The following is a 19,003-nucleotide window of genomic DNA, read 5'->3' as shown; positions in this document are numbered from 1 at the left end:
TACAAGTTCATCTACCTCCTTCTGTATACTGCAAGCATTCAAATTTAACACCTTCAACTCTGTTTACACCCTTTTCCATTGTAATTCATCCTGTTGATGCAATTTTGCCTCATCATCAGCCTGCCCTTGCTAGCAATCTCACTATACAGTGCTGCTGTTTGTAAACCAGCTGCTCTAACCTCAGCCCTATCCCCCTGTTAAATTAGTTTTGACTCTCCTGTAAAGCTCTAGCAAACCTGCATCCAAAAATTTTGGTCCCCTTAGGATTCAGGTGTAACCTATCCCTTTTGTACAGGTCATACAAGAGGTCCCGATGATTCAGAAATCTGAATCCCTGCCCTCTACACCAGCTTCTCAGCCATGCATTTGTCTGCTATATGCTCCTATTCTTACCCTCACTAGTGTGCGTCACAGGTAGCAGTCCAGAGATTACTACCCTAGCATTCCTATTTTTCAGCTTTCTACCTAGCTCCCTAAAATCTCTCTTCAGAACCTCCCCACCTTTCCTACTTGTGTCATTAGTGCCAATATATACTAAGACTTCTGGCTGCTCACCCTCCCCCTTTAGAATGTCCTGAGCAATGACCAGATGGCCAATAGTTGTCATTAATATGTTATTGCATATTAAACCTGGGAAGCTTTAATTATAAATCTGCAGTCAACGTTTTAGTAAACTAAAACTTCAACCTTAACCATGGCAAACATAAGAAAAACTTGAAGGGCTAAATAGTTCATCATCTTTTTTATGTAGAATTAATTGCACAATGTATTTACAATCTTCTAGCTGGGCTATATCCCCCATGTTTGCCTTGGGGTTACATTTGTGTACAACAGGAATGGCACTTCTTGTTTCCTTTTAGATCATGATAAAAATCACAGTCTCACCACATGCTGATACAAACAATATGCTGGCTTGCAGAGTGATGGGACACAAAGCTGCACTTCTGACTCAGTTGTTGGCCATCTGGTCATTGCTCACAAGCAAGGGTAGGAAATAAGTTAGGCACTCATGTTATTCATTCTCACGAAGACTTGGCAAAATATCGCCATCTGTTCAATTGAAAAGACAATTTGGCATGATCCACAGAAATAAGAGATGAGACGGTGCTAAGGTCATACAGCAGAGGACAGTACCTTGTCAGTCCACAGTGCAGGATTCACCAGCCCTTCAGCTTGGAGGAAGTCCTGAACGACATGTAGCAGCCTCACTGCATTCTCAGTATGAACAGGAAGGGCAGCAGCTGTTGCCTCTCTGTTATCAGTCACAGTCCATTCCAGTATTTTCTCAAGAAGACTGAAAGATATTTTGCATCATAAGGCAAGCTTCATATATAGTCCCAGTCTAACTCTTAATAATGCTGATTTGTCTAAAGTTTCCCATGTGAAACCTCTCAAAAGATAGTGTAAAGAATGTTTAAGGCGTCATTAATGAAGCTCATTGACCACTTATCATCAGCAAACAAAACAAAGAAAACAACTAAATACTTTATTAATAACACTTTGGTAAACGATCACTGCAAGCAATAACCCACAACTTCCCTTTTGGAGTTGAGCTTTTGAACCACCTGTACGTCCTGCCATTTTTACGGTGTGAACTGATGCATCGAAGGTGTAGTACTATTGCAGTATGGTGGGCTGAATCGAGGCAGCGGGGCCCAAGCCCGAGGGTGAGGAATGTGCCAATGTTTGGGCTTTGCTGGAGTAGACTTGGAGGTGATTTGATGTGACAAAACTGAGGTGAGAAAGAGTCGAGCTCAAGAGCGAGGAAAGCTCTAGGGTTGGAAAGCTCAGGCACAGGTACGGGGCCAAAGGCAAGGGACGGGCCTGTTCTGGTCACTGCTCTGCAACATTTGTTTAGGCTCTGTGCTGAACTGAGGCTGTGGCCTGCTCTGGCTGCAGTGATGCCTGGCTCCGTGTCTGTAGATTCATGTTTGTAAACTTCAGTTCTGAATGCTATTTGCTTGCTCTTGTTGTTTGTATGATTTTTTTTTCTCTGCATATTGAGTATTTGTCGGCTTTTTTTAAAAAAAATAGTTTCTATTGGGTTTCTTTGTTCTGTGACTGCCTGTAAGGAGACAAATCTCAAGGCAGTACAAGGTATACATCCTTTGATAATAAATGTACCTTGAACTTTAAATCATTAAAATTGCTCCCAAGTGCATCTGTATAATTTTTCTCCTCAAATCTCTCCTTCTCACCCATGCCTCCCCTACCAATACCATCTCCAGCTACTTCTTTCTCTCATCAAATTTCATTCTTAATTACAACCTTGAAGCATAACAAATATACAGTATGGTACAAAAAGATTTAGAGTCATGGATTGATAAAGGAATTAACCAATATTGTGCATTCTACAGAGCCCGAATCCAGGCTTGAATGGGAGATTGCCTTTCACTTAATAATGCTGATTAACGAATCCTTAATTGTGGCATACTCATATTTGCAGAGTTAATTACTCCAAATGTATATGCTGTAATGCACATCATTGAAACATCTCCATTGTTAGAAGTCAAATTTATGCACAAAAACATTTCACTACTGTTCTGCTTTCTACTAACTTGAGTTTAATTTCATCAGAGGGACAAAGGAGCTCATTTGCAGTTCCGATCTTCGTCAGTGCTGAGAAAACTTGTCCTCGTTCGATCCAGGCAGCGTCATCTGACCCTTCCAGGCCACGCCACATGATACAAATGAGAATGTCTGTCAGAATCCGACTCAGTTCTTCACCACACTTCTAAGAGAAAGTGTTTAGCTTTGTAAGTGCAATCCACAATGTTAATGGAGACAAAAGAGACTTCAGTTTCAGGTATTTGGAACAACAAATAATTTACCGGAGGAACTCAGCAGGTTGAGTAGTATCTTTGGTGGGAGTGGGGGTGTGGTGGTGAGGAACTGGTAATGTTTGGGTCAAAACCCTGCATTAGTGCTGAGAATGGAGATAGCAAATAGCAGTATAAAGAGGAAAGGGAGAGTGGTGAGGCAGAGGCCACGGTGACTGGCTGACTTAGAGGGGAATGTGTGTTCAAGGATTATGTGCAGATCAAACCAGGTAGAAGAGATGGAGGCTGGAGTAGGAAGGCACAACAGACAGAGGCAGCCTAAATAAAAAGGAAGATCGCACCAGGAGAGCGACAGGAAAGGGTGAGGGTGGAGACCATTGCTGGAAGGTGATAAGCTGTCAACATTGAAATTCTGCATCAACACCCTTGGTCATCACCCTCCAGCAGCTGACATTCAAAAAGAATCTTTAGAAAACTATAGGTGGGATAACTGGGCAGATTTTAGGCAACTATAATTGGGTCAAACATCAAAATCAGAAAGGTCTTTTACCAGGTGATCAAGTTCAGTACAACTCTCCTGAAGAGAATTTCTCAAATAAACAAATCAAATGAAACAGAGCTCAAGGATCCCAATCAAGTGATTTAACACTCTAAAAGCACAGGCACTGCATACCTCATTCAATGTCTGAATTTTTAAAGAATTGTTTCGGAAATGATAAAGGAATCTTTAACAAATTACCTCTACACTTCCAAAGACTTCGTAGACCGAAGCATCGTCCACGTTACTTGACTCATCTGTGTTACTAGATTCCTTATCAAACTGTGCACCAGATAAGTGCTTGGGTATTTCTAGTGGTGATGGGGTGCTGGCAATGCTGCCTGGTGTTTGGCTTTCAGAGTCACCCATTTCAAAGGAGATCGTGCTTGACAAGTCCAACGTTAGACCTCGCCCCTTCGGAAGCCAGTTCCCAGAACCGTCATGATTTTCTTCTGTGAAAGTACTATCAGTTGAGGCCCCATCATCTAAAAACATCTCAGATGCCTGACTTGAGTCAGTAAATCTTTCAAATAATCCATCAAAGCTTTGATTATCATAAAACTTAGTCAAGGAGGCATTATCCACTGTTTCACCATCTGACAGCTTATAATCCTGAGTATGTGATTCTTCATTAGTGCTCTTCAACCGCTCTACTCCAGACCTCATCTCAAGCCTTGGATCAGTTGGTTTACCAAAGTCCAAATTGCTGATGTTCAAGCATTCCACGCCTGCAATATCCTTGTTCTCAGAATTCTCCTTCAAAAATAACTTCACTAAGGTTTCCTGCCAAATGGATTGCTTTGCTATCTGCTGGGCTGCATCCTGCTGAGTCTGCAAGTGACGATAAATCTGGAGCAATTAGGGAAGAAAAGACTTTTATTAGTAACAACGTCAAGATCAATACGTAATCATTTTCAGAGGCTTCTGAGAAATTGTTTACTCTTGATTCTTGGACACTGTGGGAACGAAGGGAAGAAACTGCTGGGACCTTGGCATGGATACCTAGGTACAAGTGAGGTACTGTAAAGTCCAAAGGATGGGTAACATTATGCCTTGATTTAAGAAGGGCTGCAGGAAACAAGCCAGAGAGCTACAAGCCAATGAACCTAACATCAGTGGTTTAGAAAATTACTGGAAGGGATTCTGAGGAACAACATCCATCTACATTTGGAAAGGCAAGACCCAACTAGGGAAAGACAGCATGACACCGTGCATGGAAAATAATGTCTCGATTTTTTTGAATCTATGTTAATGATATGATTGAAAACATAGTTGGCATGATTACCAGGATTGCAAATAACATCAAAACTGATGGTATTGTCACAGCAAAGAAAACTTCTTTCCCTCTGAATGCACTGCCGTCTGCACTCTCCACACCAATCCAAAACTTACCATCAAACCCTTGGACAAAGGGAGTGCTGTTATGGTATGACAGATTGACCTCTATCTTGCTGAGGCCAGGTGGCAACTCACCGACACCTCCTCTTACTTACCCCTTGAAAACGTCATCACTCCAGACTATCAGAAAATTGTCTCCGACACCATCTTACCTCATCAACTCCAAGAGAGTTCCAATCCACCGCCACCAAACTCACAGTTCCTTTACTCTGCACTGCTCGTTTCTACCTCAAACCCAAGATCCACAAACCTGACTGTCTGGGTTGGCCCACTGTCTCTCCCTGCTCCTGCCTCACTGAAATCATGTCCACATACCTCGACTACATTCTATCCCCCTTGGTTCAGTCCCTTCCCACCAATGTACATCCTCGACACTTCACATGCTCTCCATCTCCTCAACAATTTTAATTCCCTAACCACTTCATTTTCACCATGGATGTCCAGTTCCTATAGGCTTGAATCTCCCTTCAAAGCAGCCTTAAAGCTCTCTGCTTTTGCAACAAAAGACCCAGTCGGTTCCCCTCCACCACTCCCCTCTTCTGACCGGCAGAACAATTTTTCCTTTGGCTCCTCCCACTTTCTCCAAACTTAAGGGGTAGCCATGGGCACCCATATGGGCCCCAGCTATGCCTGTCTTTTCACTGGCTATGTGAAAGAGACCATGTTCCAAGTCTTCCTTGGTAATGCTCCCCAAATCATCCTGCACTACACTGATGACTGAATTGGTGCTGCTTCATGAAACCTTGCTAAACTCGTCAATTTCATCAACTTTTCCTCCAGTTTCCACTCTGCCCTTAAATTCACTGTCCATTTCTGACACCTCTCTCCCCTTTCTTCATCTCTCTGGAGACAAACTGTACCGACATCTTCTATAAACTCACCATTTCCCACAGCAATCTTGACTATACCTCTTCCCACCCTGTCTCCTGAAGAAATACTATTCCCTTTTCTCAGTTCCTTAGTCTCCACGCATGTTCCCAGGATGAGTCTTTCCTTTCCAGGACATCAGAGGTATTATCCTTCTTCAAAGCACAAGGCTTCCCTTCCTCCACCATTGAATTGACTTTACCTCTTACATCCTTCACATACATAAGGAGTAAAAATCTTTATGTTCCGTTTCCGTCTAAATGTGCAATGTGCAATCATAATAATTTATAATAAATAGAACAGTCAATAATTTGACCCCAGCATCTGCAGAATATTTTGTGTTAACATAACACAGAATACACTCAAATCACAGTAAGTTAATCAGTCTGATGGCCTGGTGGAAGAAGCTGTCCTGGGGCCTATTGGTCCTGGCTTTTATACTGCAGTACTGTTTTCCAGATGGTAGCAGCTAGAATAGATAGTGGTTGGGGTGACTCAGGTCTCCAATGATCCTACAAGCCCTTTTTACACACCTGTCTTTGTAAATGTCCTGATTCATGCTTATGTGAGAATGCTGTTCTTGGACTACAGTTCAACACCATATTTCCATTCATGCTCGACAAGAAGCTCAGAGAACTTGACCTTGACCCTGCCTTGTGCAGCTGGATCCTAGACTTCCTGTCAGATTGCCGGCAGGTGGTAAGAATGCTCTCCCTCACCTCCACCCCTCTGACTCTCAATACAGGAACCCCTCAGGGCTGTGTACTAAGTCCCCTCCTTTACTCCCTGTATACCCATGACTGTGTCACCGCCCGCAGCTCTAATCTGCTAATTAAATTTGCCAATGACACTCCATTGATTGGCCTTATCTCAAACAATAATAAGGTGGCCTACAGGGAAGAAGTCATCTCTTTGACATAGTGCTGTCAAGAAAACAACTTCTCTCTCAATGTCACAAAAACAAAGGAGCAGGTTGTGGATTACAGGAGGAATGGAGATGGGCTAACCCCTATTGACAACAATGGATCTGGGGTTGAGAGAGTAAACAGGTTCAAGTTCCTTGGCATCCACATCACCGCAGACCTCACAAGGTCTATACTCACCAGCTGTGTGATGAAAAAGGCACAACAGCACCTCTTTCATCTCAGACGATTGAGGCAGTTTGGTGTGGGCCCCCAAATCCTAAGAACTATCTACAAGGGCACCATTGAGAGAATCCTGACTGGCTGTATCACTGCCTGGTATGCGAACTGTACCTCCCTTAATCACAGGACTCTGCAGAGAGTGGTGAGGACAGCCCAGTGCATCTGTAGTTGTGAACATCATAATACTGTCTTCACTCACAATTCCTCCATTTCCCAGACATCCATGTTCACCCCATCTTCCCACTACCTTAATAGGGATAGAGTTCCTCTTGTCCTCACCTATCACTACATGAGACTCTGCATCAAACACATCATTTTTCTCAACCTCTGCCATCTTCAACCTGATCCTACCACCAAATGCATCTTTACTTCCCCCCCCCCCCCCAACTCTCTACTTTCTCCAGGGAGTGCTCCATGATTCCCTTGTCCACTTGTCCCTCCCCACTAACATCCCTGCAAGTGACAGAAATGATACACCTGTCCACTCACCTCTTCCCTTACCTGCATTCAGGGCCCCAAAGAGACCTTTCAGATGAGGCAACGCTTCACCTGCGAATTTGTTGGGGTCATTGTACCTGGTGCTTTCAATGCGGCCTCCTCTACGATGGTGAGACCTGACGTAAGTTGGGGGACTGCTTTGTCCAACTGCCAAAAGCAGAATTTCCCTGTGGCCATTTTAATTCCTATCCCTATTTCCATTCTGACATGTCAGTCCACAGCCTCCTCTTTTGTCATGAGGAGGCCATTCTCAGGGTGGAGGAGCAACACCTCGTATTCCATCTAGGTAGCCTCCACCCTAACAGCATGAACATAGATTTCTCCTTCCGGTAATGTTTTTCTTCCCTGTGCCTCTTCTTCTATTCCCCACTCTGGCCTCTTATCTCTTCTCCACCTATCACCTCCCCTTAGTGCCCCACCTTCTCTCCTTTCTTCCATGGTCCACTTGGCTCTCATCAGATTCCTTCTTCCCCAGCCCTTTACTTTTCCTATCCACCTGGCTTCATTTATCACATTCCACCTAGTCCTCCTTCCCCTCCCCTCATGTTTTCATTCTGGCATCTTCCTCATTCAGTTCCAACTTAAATCATCAACTGTGTATTCAAGCTGTCTAAAATTACAACAGGGAAAGTGGGTAGAAGAATGGTAAATGGAATTGATCTCAGACAAGTCCAAAGTGTTGTATTTTGGGAAATTAAACCAGGGCAAGACCTGCATTGTAAATGTCAGAGCCCTACAGAATGGTGTAGAAAAGAGAGCCCAAGGAGTACCAGTACATAGCTCCCTTAATTGTGGAACAGGTAGATATTGTGGTGAAGGAGACTTGTACCTCACCTTCATCAGTCAGGGCATTGAGCAGAAAAGCTGGGAGATTATGTTACAGCTGTGCAGGGCTTTGGTAAGTTTGTACTTGGGAGCATTATGTACAGTTCTGGTCACCTAACTATAGGAAGGATTGGTTAAGCTGAAAAGTGTTCAGAAAAGATTCACAAGGATGTCACTAGGCCTGGAAGGCTTGAGCTATAATGTGAGTTATAAACCTTGCACTGGATGATGGCATATTAGCTGAAAAGCTTAGACGAATTTGCCAAAAATATGGTGTTCAGTTAATAGCAAAAAGTGAGGACACAATTAGAAATAAGGCAAAGCAAAGTACTACCTAGAAGACCTAAAGAACTGTGTCGGGAAATTCTACACTCCATACCTCCATCACCATACCAAAAAGTATATATTGGTGAGTCTGGAAGGCCACTGAAGACCAGGAGAACAGAACATAAGAGTGTCTTAAAAAACCTGAGAACAGAATGAAGTGCAATCACTGAACACTGCTTATCATGCTCATGCAGACCAAGGTTTGATGAGGCCAACATCCTTGGCAAGGAAAAGAATGCCTGCAAGAGAAAGATTGGGGAAATCACTAGAGCTGGAGCATGTGGGGGACCTAAATGCAGGTTCTAAGAGTGTAGAGATAGCTCTAGTCTGGGACCACACATTCTGAAAGAGCATTTCGCCTAAAAGAGTCAACCAATCAGAATAAAGCCAATTTAAAGTAACAAATCAGGAATAGGCAATTCAGATCCAGCCAATCAAGGTTGAGCATTAAGTCCCATCCATGCCCTCTGCTCACTTGAGAGGGCATATAAGAAGGTGTCTCGAAGAGGACTTGTCACTTAACTAACTTGTGCCTGAGGAAGACAGTTGGATTTACTGTTGAAATGGTGCAATCAATATCTGTAAGTATGTGACTGTTAAGGCCAAAGGATAGTATGGATAGACCAAATCATAATTGATGCCTTTGGGCACAAGATGTTTAGCTTACTGCAGAATTTTGCAATTTCTGCATCAATGAATAAATGAAAGAATCCCTTTAGTACCTCATTCTGTCCTTCAAAGTTTTCACCTGTAAAATTCACCTAACACTGTGCAACAACAGCTTTCTCTCACAAAACACACAGGCACAAATGTCACACATTTCCAAGGCAACTAGCAATTAGGACAAATACTCCCATCAAAGCAAAAGCAAGGGATAGCTGCCAACAGTGGAGACAAACCCAGTAATAAAGAAAAAATGTCATTAAAAAATCATAGTCATGAGAAATTCTGCACAAGCTGGAAATCGAAAGGAACACCCACACAAAATGCTGAAGGAACTCAGCAGGTATGGTATCATCTATGAAAATTAATATATAGTCGACTATTTTAACTAAGTGCTCGGTCCCTCACTTTGCTTCGTTCTTCTACTGCCAAGATATTCTTCATAGATAAAAGGTAATGTGGGCTTTTTCTCTATTTGGTGATAGAAGCAGTTACTTTTTTTTTAATTAAGTTCCAAAGAAATCTCATTCACAAAATAAGCAGGAGGACTGACCTTTCTGCAAACAGCAAGTCGCACATTAATTCCTGCTTTATGCACTAGATGCACCACAGCCATCAAGTCTTTATAATTCACCACAGAATCTGAAAAAGATGGAAGAAGAGAGCACACTATTGTATTGCTTTGAAGCTTGACACAATTACGGATGTATATTTAGCTACAGAGGAGTAAGTGTTTCTTGGAAGGTCAAAAAAACATGAAAATGCCTTGAGGATGATCTGATCAGTTTTTGTCACTTGTTTTCTGACTTACATAGGTAGAAGAAATTATGCCCAGCCTCATGATCAAAATTTGTATAACCAAATTTGTAGTAAATTTGTTACCACAGGCAGCTGTGGAGGTCAGGTCATTGGGTGTATTTAACGCAGAGCTTGATACGTTCCTGATTGGACACAGCAGCAAAGATTACAGGGAGAAGGTCGGGGATAGGGGCTGAGGAAGGGAAAAAAGGATCTGCCATGATTGAATGGCAGAGCAGATTCAATGGTCCAAATGGCCTAATTCTGCTCCTATGTCTTATGGTCTTATTATGGTCAAATGAGAAGATAAAGAATATAAACTAGATTGTGCTAAAGGAAATAAACACAGTGGTCAGTAACATAGGAAGCACTGAAGAACAAGGGAATTGGAGGCACTATTAATTCATATCTATGCTTATTAACAGTTAAAAGCAGATACACAGCATCCAGCTGACTAGGGAGTTGTAGATGCTAAATGGGAAAATACTCAACAAATTTACAACTTCTTTTATCATAGAATCAGAGACAGACAGCTCAGAAACAGGGCTTTCTACCTACCAGTCCTTGCTGACCTTTAGAAAAAAAGGAACCTCATACATGGGATGCAAAGATCAGTGCAGTAACCAACAGCTGCATCACAGAATTTGAACAGCTTCAAGGGAAAGACCATCTACACCAGGCCTAAAATCATTATCCAATTGACTATGATTTATTGGTAGTGCTAAGTATGAAAATAGGTATCCCTCAAACTACTTTTTGAGAGTAAGAAAACTAAACTGCTTGCCTTTTCCAGATGTTGCATGATTATCTGTCTATTACATGCTTGGCAATTCTTTCTAGAAGCAGAAATTTTATAGTGGATACTTTATTGACAATCAATGGTTTGTTCAGTTTCTCAATCCATAAAATATCACATTAAATCTGAACCTAGCTGTGTCACACTGACAATCAATTACCCTATCCATGTATTTTCAGCAGGTTTTGGTCCACAGAAACAGATTTACCTGTTTGTAGTACTTGATGCAAGAGATTCTTGACCAGAGACATCGTAATAGTGACATCACTCAGTAGCATGATGAGACCTGAATAGCCAACGTCCTTCAGTCTGATGCGTTGCTTGTTCCGTTCATAGACCTTATCACACTTCAGCATCTTCTCAAATATCTATGAATGGAAAATATAAGTATTAGTTCAATGTTCATCCCAAAATATTTATGCTATTTATTTATAGCTTTGCAATGTGTAAAACTTCCAACCTGACAAAGGATCTCCACCTGGAAAGGAATGTGCCATATTAATTCTTGGCAAAAAATATATTTACCTGTTTTAATCAAAGTGACAAAGGGAGGGAAGCAGTTATAAAAGTTAGATTTTTATAACTTTATTTTATAATAGATTTTTATAACAGGGCATCCATTGAACTTAACTCTATCAATAAGATATCTATATGCTTATTGATAAGTACATCAGTAGCATACTCTTTAATGTTTTTTCCCTTCTGAGAGGCCCTACTTATCATTACCCATTTTGATACTCCCAATTATGCTAATTTATGAAGCTCCAGCACAGAAGCTTTTGAAATACCTAAAGCATTTTCCAAATGGGGCTAATACCTATAGTCCTCACTTTCTCCCTTCTACTATGCAACTAATCCATTAAACAGATTAATAATTTGCCTTTAATTCCATGAGCTTTAATCCGAATTAATATCTCACTTAACCAACTGGCTTTAATCATTGCTTCAGCACATTCTAAAATTGTCCATTTTCCATTCTAGCGAAATAGTCTCTCAGGAAGTAATTTGTTTCAAATCTCCATGTTTTCCACCACAAGCAAGCCTTGCCAAGTGCCCAGGATAGAGAACTTCTATTAAAATGGAGACAGTGGGGGTTCTTTATAAAAGCAGGTTAAAATGCTTACTGAATCACAAGCAAAATAATTTAAATAAAACAAATCAACATCACAATAACTTATGTTATCATCTTTTTCCACAAAAAAACTCATATGACAACATGAAACTTAAAAACCAGAATGGTGCAGCAACAAGTTCTGCATCCAAGCGACATCCTTGATACCTTAAAAACCAGCTCCCGCAGCTTGTCAGAGTACTTGTTGCTCAACAGTAGTGCGTACAGTATGTCAGCATGGCCCGGTTCAAAGAGCAGCAAGTACAGCTGGTCCCGGGCAGTACTTGTCTGTAGAAGATTCAGCAGGACTTCCAAGATCCCAGTAAGCTGCAAGATGGACACAAAAAGAAAAAAAAATGGGTTTAAAACAAGAATCAGGAATTAGGTGCTGGCTAATAATCCAATTCCGTCACTTCAATTAATTTATCATTTGCTTCACTGGATTTCAGGAACAAAATGTACATGACACCTTCATATTAATCAGGCCAGTAAGAATACTGCATTGCAAAAAATTGTTATACACTTATTTCTAAGTTGCGTATTTTCCCCTTTAAAGAAATATTTGCATTTATGTAACTTCTTCCTTTTCATGTGTAGTAGCTGTTGTAGTGAAGAAATGCACTCAGCCATTTACACAAGATTCATTAACAGGGTAGTGACCACAGAGGGACTTGGAGTACAATTACAAGGTTCCCTGAAAGCAAAGTCACTGAAAGAAAGGGTGCTGAAGGTGGCTTTGGGCATGCTGACCTTCAGTCAGGGCACTGAGTACACATGTTGGGAGGTCATGGTGAGCTACTGTTGGTGTGTCTGTACCTGGGATACTGTGCTCAGTTTTGGTTGCTCTGTTAAATGGAAGATGTTATTATTAAAGTGGAAAGAGTGCAGAAAAGATTCAAGGATGCACCCAGAACTTGAATGAGAGGCACAGGCTAGGACTTTATTCCTTAGAGAACAGAACACAGAGCTAGTCTTAGAGGTAAATAAATGCTCTCAGTCTTCTTCCCATGGTTGGAGAATCAAGAAACTAAGGGCATACAGTGGCACACAAAGGTTTGGGCACCCCGATCAAAGTTTCTGTTACTGTGAATAGCTAAGCGAGTAAAAGATTACCTGATTTCCAAAAGGCATAAAGTTAAAGATGACTCTCTTTAAATATTTTAAGCAAGATTACTTTTTTATTTCCATCTTTTACAGTTTCAAAATAACAAAAAAAGTAAAGGGCCCGAAGCAAAAGTTTGGGCACCCTGCATGGTCAGTACCTAGCAACGCCCCCTTTGGCAAGTATCACAGCTTGTAAACGCTTTCTGTAGCCAGCTAAGAGTCTTTTTTAATTCTTGTTTGGGGGATTTTCACCCATTCTTCCTTGCAAAAGGCTTCTAGTTCTGTGAGATTCTTGGGCCGTCTTGTGTGCACTGCTCTTTTGAGGTCTATGCACAGATTTTCAGGGGACTGTGAGGGCCATGTCAAAACCTTCAGCTTGCGCCTCTTGAAGTAGTCCATTGTTTGTTTTGAGGTGTGTTTAGGATCATTATCCAGTTGTAGAAGCCATTCTCTTTTCATCTTCAGCTTTTTTTTTACAGACGATGTGATTGTTGCTTCCAGATTTTGCTGGTATTTAATTGAGTTCATTCTTCCCTCTACCAGTGAAATGTTCCCCCTGCCACTGGCTGCAACACAAGCCCAAAGCATGATTGATCCACCCCCATGTTTAAAAGTTGGAGAAGTGTTCTTTTCATGAAATTCTGCACCCTTTTTTCTCCAAACATACCTTTGCTCATTGCGGCCAAAAAGTTCTATTTTAACTTCATCAGTCCACGGGACTAGTTTTCAAAATGCATCAGGCTTGTTTAGATGTTCCTTTGCAAACTACTGACACTGAATTTTGTGTTGAGGACGCAGGAAAGGTTTTCTTCTGATGACTCTTCCATGAAAGTCATATTTCTGTGGGTGTCGCTGCACAGCAGAACAGTGCACCACCACTCCAGAGTCTGCTAAATCTTCCTGAAGGTCTTTTGCAGTCAAACGGGGGTTTTGATTTACCTTTCTAGCAATCCTATGAGCAGTTCTCTCAGAAAGTTTTCCTGGTCTTCCAGACCTCAACTTGACCTCCACCATTCCTGTTAACTGCCATTTCTTAATTACATTACAAACTGAGGAAATGGCTACCTGAAAACAATTTGCTATCTTCTTATAGCCTTCTCCTGCTTTGTGGGCATCATTTATTTTAATTTTCAGAGTGCTAGGCAGCTGCTTAGAGTAGCCCATGGCTGCTGATCATCAGGACAAGATTTGAGGAGTCAGGGTATTTATAAAGCTATGAAATTTGCATCACCTGGCCTTTCCTAACAATGATTGTGAACAAGCCATAGCCCTAACAAGCTAATTAAAGTCTGAGACCTTGTTAAAATTATTTGAGAGCTCAAATTTCTAGGGTTGCCCAAACCTTTCCATGGTACTCCTTTCCTTTTTAACTCTAAAATTGTACAAAACAAAAATAATACACTAATCTTGCTTAAAATGGTGAAAAGAATATTTCATCTTTAACTTTATGACTTTTGGAGATCAGATCATCTTCTACTCACTTAACTATTCATAGTAACAGAAATTTTGACCAGGGGTGCCCAAGCAATTAAAAGATACACCATCTCAGTAGGCGCGTCATGTGCTAACATAAGCCAATGAAAAATGAAATGGTGATAAACCATTATGTAACTGCTGTACTGCTTTGCCCAACAGGTGGAGATAAATACACATGTTGTGAAAATATGAGCTAAAAATGTTAGGAACTATAATTTTAGTTTTGCTAAAAACCTTATTAATTCAACAAATAATTTGTTAAAAAGCATAGTAAAAAATGGATATCAATAATATCAATGAGATTGAAAGAGTACAGATAAAATTTACAATGAAGTTGCTGGGACTTAAGGACCTGAGTTATAGGGAATGGTTGAATAGGTTAGGATGTTATTCCCCAGAATGAAGAAGGATGACGAGAGATTTGATAGAGGTATACAAGATTATGAGAAGTATAGAGAGGATAAATATAAGCAGGATTTATCCACTGAAATCAGGTGACACTCGAACTAGAGGTCATGAGTTAAGGGTGAAAGGTGAAATATTTAAGGAGGGTGGTATGATTGTGGAATGAGCTGCCAACCGTACATGGATGAGAAAGGTATGAAGGGCTATGATCCAGGCGCAGGTCGATGAAACTAAGCAGAATAACTGTTTGAAACAGATTAGATGGGTCAAATTGCCGGTTTCAGTGCTGTAGTAGTCCGTGACTCTGACTGCATCTGGCGCAAGTTCACAGAATGTGATAGTAAGGAAGATTAGAAAAGAGCAGTTAAACCCTGGTCAATGAGTTTATAGAACATCTTAAAAAATACACAAAGGTAGTGTTGGAGAGGTTTAAGCAAATAATTCTTTAAAGTCTTAAGGAAATCAAGATATACACAAAGGTCAGAATGGAAGGAGCACAGTAACATCAGGTTATAGGTTCTCAGGTTACAGACTATGGTTATAGAATCAGCACAGATTACACTGTGAAGGAATTGAAAACAAGGACAGAGAACTTTAAAGTCCAGTACTGGCAAAAATATTTGTAACTGCAACAGATATATAATTAAAAACCATGAGATGGGATAAACAGAACCGTATTTGACAGCATGTAGCATACAAACACACAAGAAAAGAGCGAGCAGAAAGTCACCAAGCCCAGTAATTCTGCCCTGCCATTCAATATAATCACAGATGAGCTGTTCACACTACCGCTCCTGTTCTCAGAATAGACAGAATCCACATTCCTCATCTTTCAAAAAACATATCTACCTCTTCTTTAAATATCTTCATAAGTTTGCTCCTTATACTTCTGAACTCCAAAGATATAGATCTAACACTTATACATGTTTTAGTTAGGATATCCTCATATCCCAGGAATTAGTCTTGTGAATCTGGCCTGGATTCTCTTCAATCTTCATGTATCTGGTGTTATCAGTATCCGAAATCTATCATCTCAAAGGGAGATGGTACCAGATTTAATAGGAACTGACAAAATAGCACTGCATAAACAGTTGAGAGACAGCTGCCTCCAGAGTTATTGGTGTAGTTGTTTTTTTATTGCCTCACTTCAGTGGTTTTACCAGCAACATCCATATCCCGTAATTGGGAAACAAACAGCAAATACCTGTACATACATTATGGGCCAAATGGCTCGCTTTAATGTTGCAAGATTTTATTATTTATAGATTCCATGAAAGGGTTCCACAAAGCCTTGCAGCTGTTTCCACAACTTGGAGAAAATGAAAGATGACACATGAATCAGAGGGAAGACGTGAAAAAGTTCAAAATTCTATTTCACCTGTTCCTCATCATTAACTGCAGCAATGTATCCCATGATGTTCTGAAGCTCTTCCTGTGTGATCCCTTTGCTGATGAAGTACTTAATTAGCCCATAGAGGGAAGCTCTAATTGTCTTCATGTCATCTACTGACAAGTCACTATCTTGATTTGAGCTGCTGAAAAAAGGTAAAATCAAGAATAGAATAACAAGAATAAAATAACAGTGCATTGTTTTAGTTGTTGTATACTACTTAGGAGCTGCTTAACTACTTAAAGGTTAGTTAACCTGTCTGCTAAATGACAATTGCAAATAAATTTGTAAAGGAAGCACAACATACCTGTAGCACATACGAATTGCATCAAGTAAAAACTGCACCCCATATTTCTTCCTAAACAGTTTCCTGTTGTCCTTAATAATGGTGGATAAATACTGAATGTGACCTGAAACAAAACAACTTTATAACTTTTCTGACAAGACTAAGGCAATAATGCCACAGGATTGTTACAACAATCAGATCACAAAAATCAATTCACTTTATGGAAATGGTCATCCAGGGATACCTATTTGCATAACACTGCACAGTCATTTAGCCAAAAGCTTCAGTAAGTTAAGAGTAACCCTTATCAATGGTTTGGAAAAGTGACTCCTGGACTTCTTGGTCTAAGGAATGCATCTTCAAACTAACTTGAGTTATGTAGGACTCAGCTAAAACAGCGATTGATGTAAAACAGGGAGAAACCCCTAAGACAGGTCCTATGTTATTCCTCAGTTTTACAGAATTTATTTTTCACCAATGGTGAGGTAACTGTCAAAAATATCACAGCAAGATGAAGTAGAATGGTTTCACTTGGTGAATCATGATTCAGAATACACAGCTTGTGAGGGTAGAGGAAGCAATTTCACTGGGAACTTTCAAAAGGAGCTGGATCTAAAGTGCAAAGAGAATTAATGAATGGACTAACAAAAGGGATGGAACTAATCTGATCATTCTTTCATAAAGTTGACTGAGAAATGATTCCATGGAACACTGTGCAACCAACCTGGGATAAATGACCCTTCATCCTCAATAGAAGTGATCTAATTCCAATTTCAGAAGGTCCAGGTGAAATTTTGCATTTTCTGTGCCAGCCAACCAGAACATATCTCAGTCAGGTCAAGTCATTTGGTCAAGTCAGATAGTATTGTGCTCCAGACACTTTCCAAAATAACTTTGTGCTTGGTGTACATAGACATCTGCAGTTTGGTTTTTAATCAGAGTTTTGACAATGGTTCCCAAATCATAATTCAGAGCCCATAGTTATATCAACTCAGTCAATACGTGAATACCTAATAAAGTACTAATATGTAAATACGCCTACCATGTGAACACCTACATATAGTCCATTCTTATTCAAACACAAGAACACCAGAAAGTAGGACAAGTTGGAGGAGATAACAAAGCTCCTGAAGCAAACATCTCCATGCAATACATAGAAACATAGAAAACCTATAGCACAGTACAGGCCCTTCAGCCCACAGTTGTGCTGAACATGACCATAGCTTAGAAATTACTAGCCCTACCCATAGGCCTCTATTTTTCTAAGCTCCATGTACCTATCCAAAAGTCTCTTAAAAGACCCTATCGTATCCACCTCCACCACTGTTGCCGGCAGCCCATTCCATGCACTCACCACTCTGAGTAAAAAACTTACCCCTGACATCTCCTCTGTACCTACTCCCCAGCACCTTAAACCTGTGTCCTCTTGTGGCAACCATTTCAGCCCTGGGAATAAGCCTCTGACTATCCACATGACCAATGCCTCTCATCATCTTGTACACCTCTATCAGGTCACCTCTCATCCTGTCGCTCCAAGGAGAAAAGGCTGAGTTCACTTAACCTGTTTTCATAAGGCATGCTCCCCAATCCAGGCAACATCCTTGTAAATCTCCTTTGCACCCCTTCTATGGCTTCCACATCCTTCCTGTAGTGAGGCGACCAGAACTGAGCACAGTAGTCCAAGTGGGGTCTGACCAGGTCCTCTATAGCTGCAACATTACCTCTCGGCTCCTAAATTCAATTCCACAATTGATGAGGGGCAATACACCGTACGTCTTCTTAACCACAGAGTCAACCTGCACAGCAGCTTTGAGCGTCCAATGGACTCGGACCCCAAGGTCCCTCTGATCCTCCACACTGCCAAGAATCTTACCATTAATAATATATTCTGCCATCATATCTGACCTATCAAAATGAACCACCTCACACTTATCTGGTTTGAACTCCATCTTTCACTTCTCAGCCCAGTTTTGCATCCTATCAATGTCCCGTTGTAACCTCTGACAGCCCTCCAGACTATCCACAACACCCTCCACTTCCTCATCCAGGTCATTCATAAAAATCATGAAGAGTAAGGGTCCCAGAACAGATCCCTGAGGCACACCACTGGTGACTGAACTCCCCTGGCCTCAACTCTTCTGTGCCAGCTTCCCCATATTGCTCAATTTTTTGCTCTTTTATTTATCTTAAATATTTCTAATGATCTGACCTCAGACTCACTACCAGTACTCAATGTTTTAAGAGCAGCTTCTTGCCAGCTGTGAATCCATAAATGCTACCTTATTATTCATCTTTGGCACTATTTGCTTTGTAATTTTAGTAATGTTTATGTCTTGCACTGTACTGCTGCCAGTAAACAACACAATTCATGACCTAAGTCAGTGATAACAAACCTGATTCTTCGCACCTCAGTATGAAATGACTGGCCTCTTATCTTGTACAAATCCCCTTGCTCAAAACTCTCTCTCGTGAAAACATTTTAAAATTGCAGATTGGATCTGTAAGATTACGAAGCATCTTTCTACATTGGAATAGTATGAGATCACTTTTGAATCCAAATCTGAATTATTAAGACACAAGGCCCATTCTGGAAACT

At 40.8% G+C, this 19,003-nt stretch overlaps 1 protein-coding gene across 3 annotated transcripts in view; it reads right to left on the bottom strand.

Moving 5' to 3' along the window:
• Positions 1 to 19,003, bottom strand: part of nbeal1 (neurobeachin-like 1) — a 284,052-nt gene that overhangs the window by 87,088 nt on the left and 177,961 nt on the right. For 2 of the 3 annotated variants that reach the window (XM_059967252.1, XM_059967254.1), the window contains 8 exons: positions 16,429 to 16,531; positions 16,110 to 16,266; positions 11,915 to 12,073; positions 10,844 to 11,003; positions 9,595 to 9,683; positions 3,520 to 4,167; positions 2,559 to 2,734; positions 1,135 to 1,294 (listed from right to left, as the gene is read on the bottom strand). In XM_059967252.1, the coding sequence (XP_059823235.1) occupies positions 1,135 to 1,294; positions 2,559 to 2,734; positions 3,520 to 4,167; positions 9,595 to 9,683; positions 10,844 to 11,003; positions 11,915 to 12,073; positions 16,110 to 16,266; positions 16,429 to 16,531 (1,652 nt within the window). The remainder of the gene's footprint in view (positions 1 to 1,134; positions 1,295 to 2,558; positions 2,735 to 3,519; positions 4,168 to 9,594; positions 9,684 to 10,843; positions 11,004 to 11,914; positions 12,074 to 16,109; positions 16,267 to 16,428; positions 16,532 to 19,003) is intronic. The other variant, XM_059967253.1, reaches the window with a different exon arrangement.

The sequence above is a fragment of the Hypanus sabinus genome, chromosome 4 (genome assembly GCF_030144855.1).
Source record: "Hypanus sabinus isolate sHypSab1 chromosome 4, sHypSab1.hap1, whole genome shotgun sequence".
Taxonomy (NCBI): Eukaryota; Metazoa; Chordata; class Chondrichthyes; order Myliobatiformes; family Dasyatidae; genus Hypanus; species Hypanus sabinus.
This window is presented reverse-complemented; position numbering and strand designations above follow the sequence as displayed.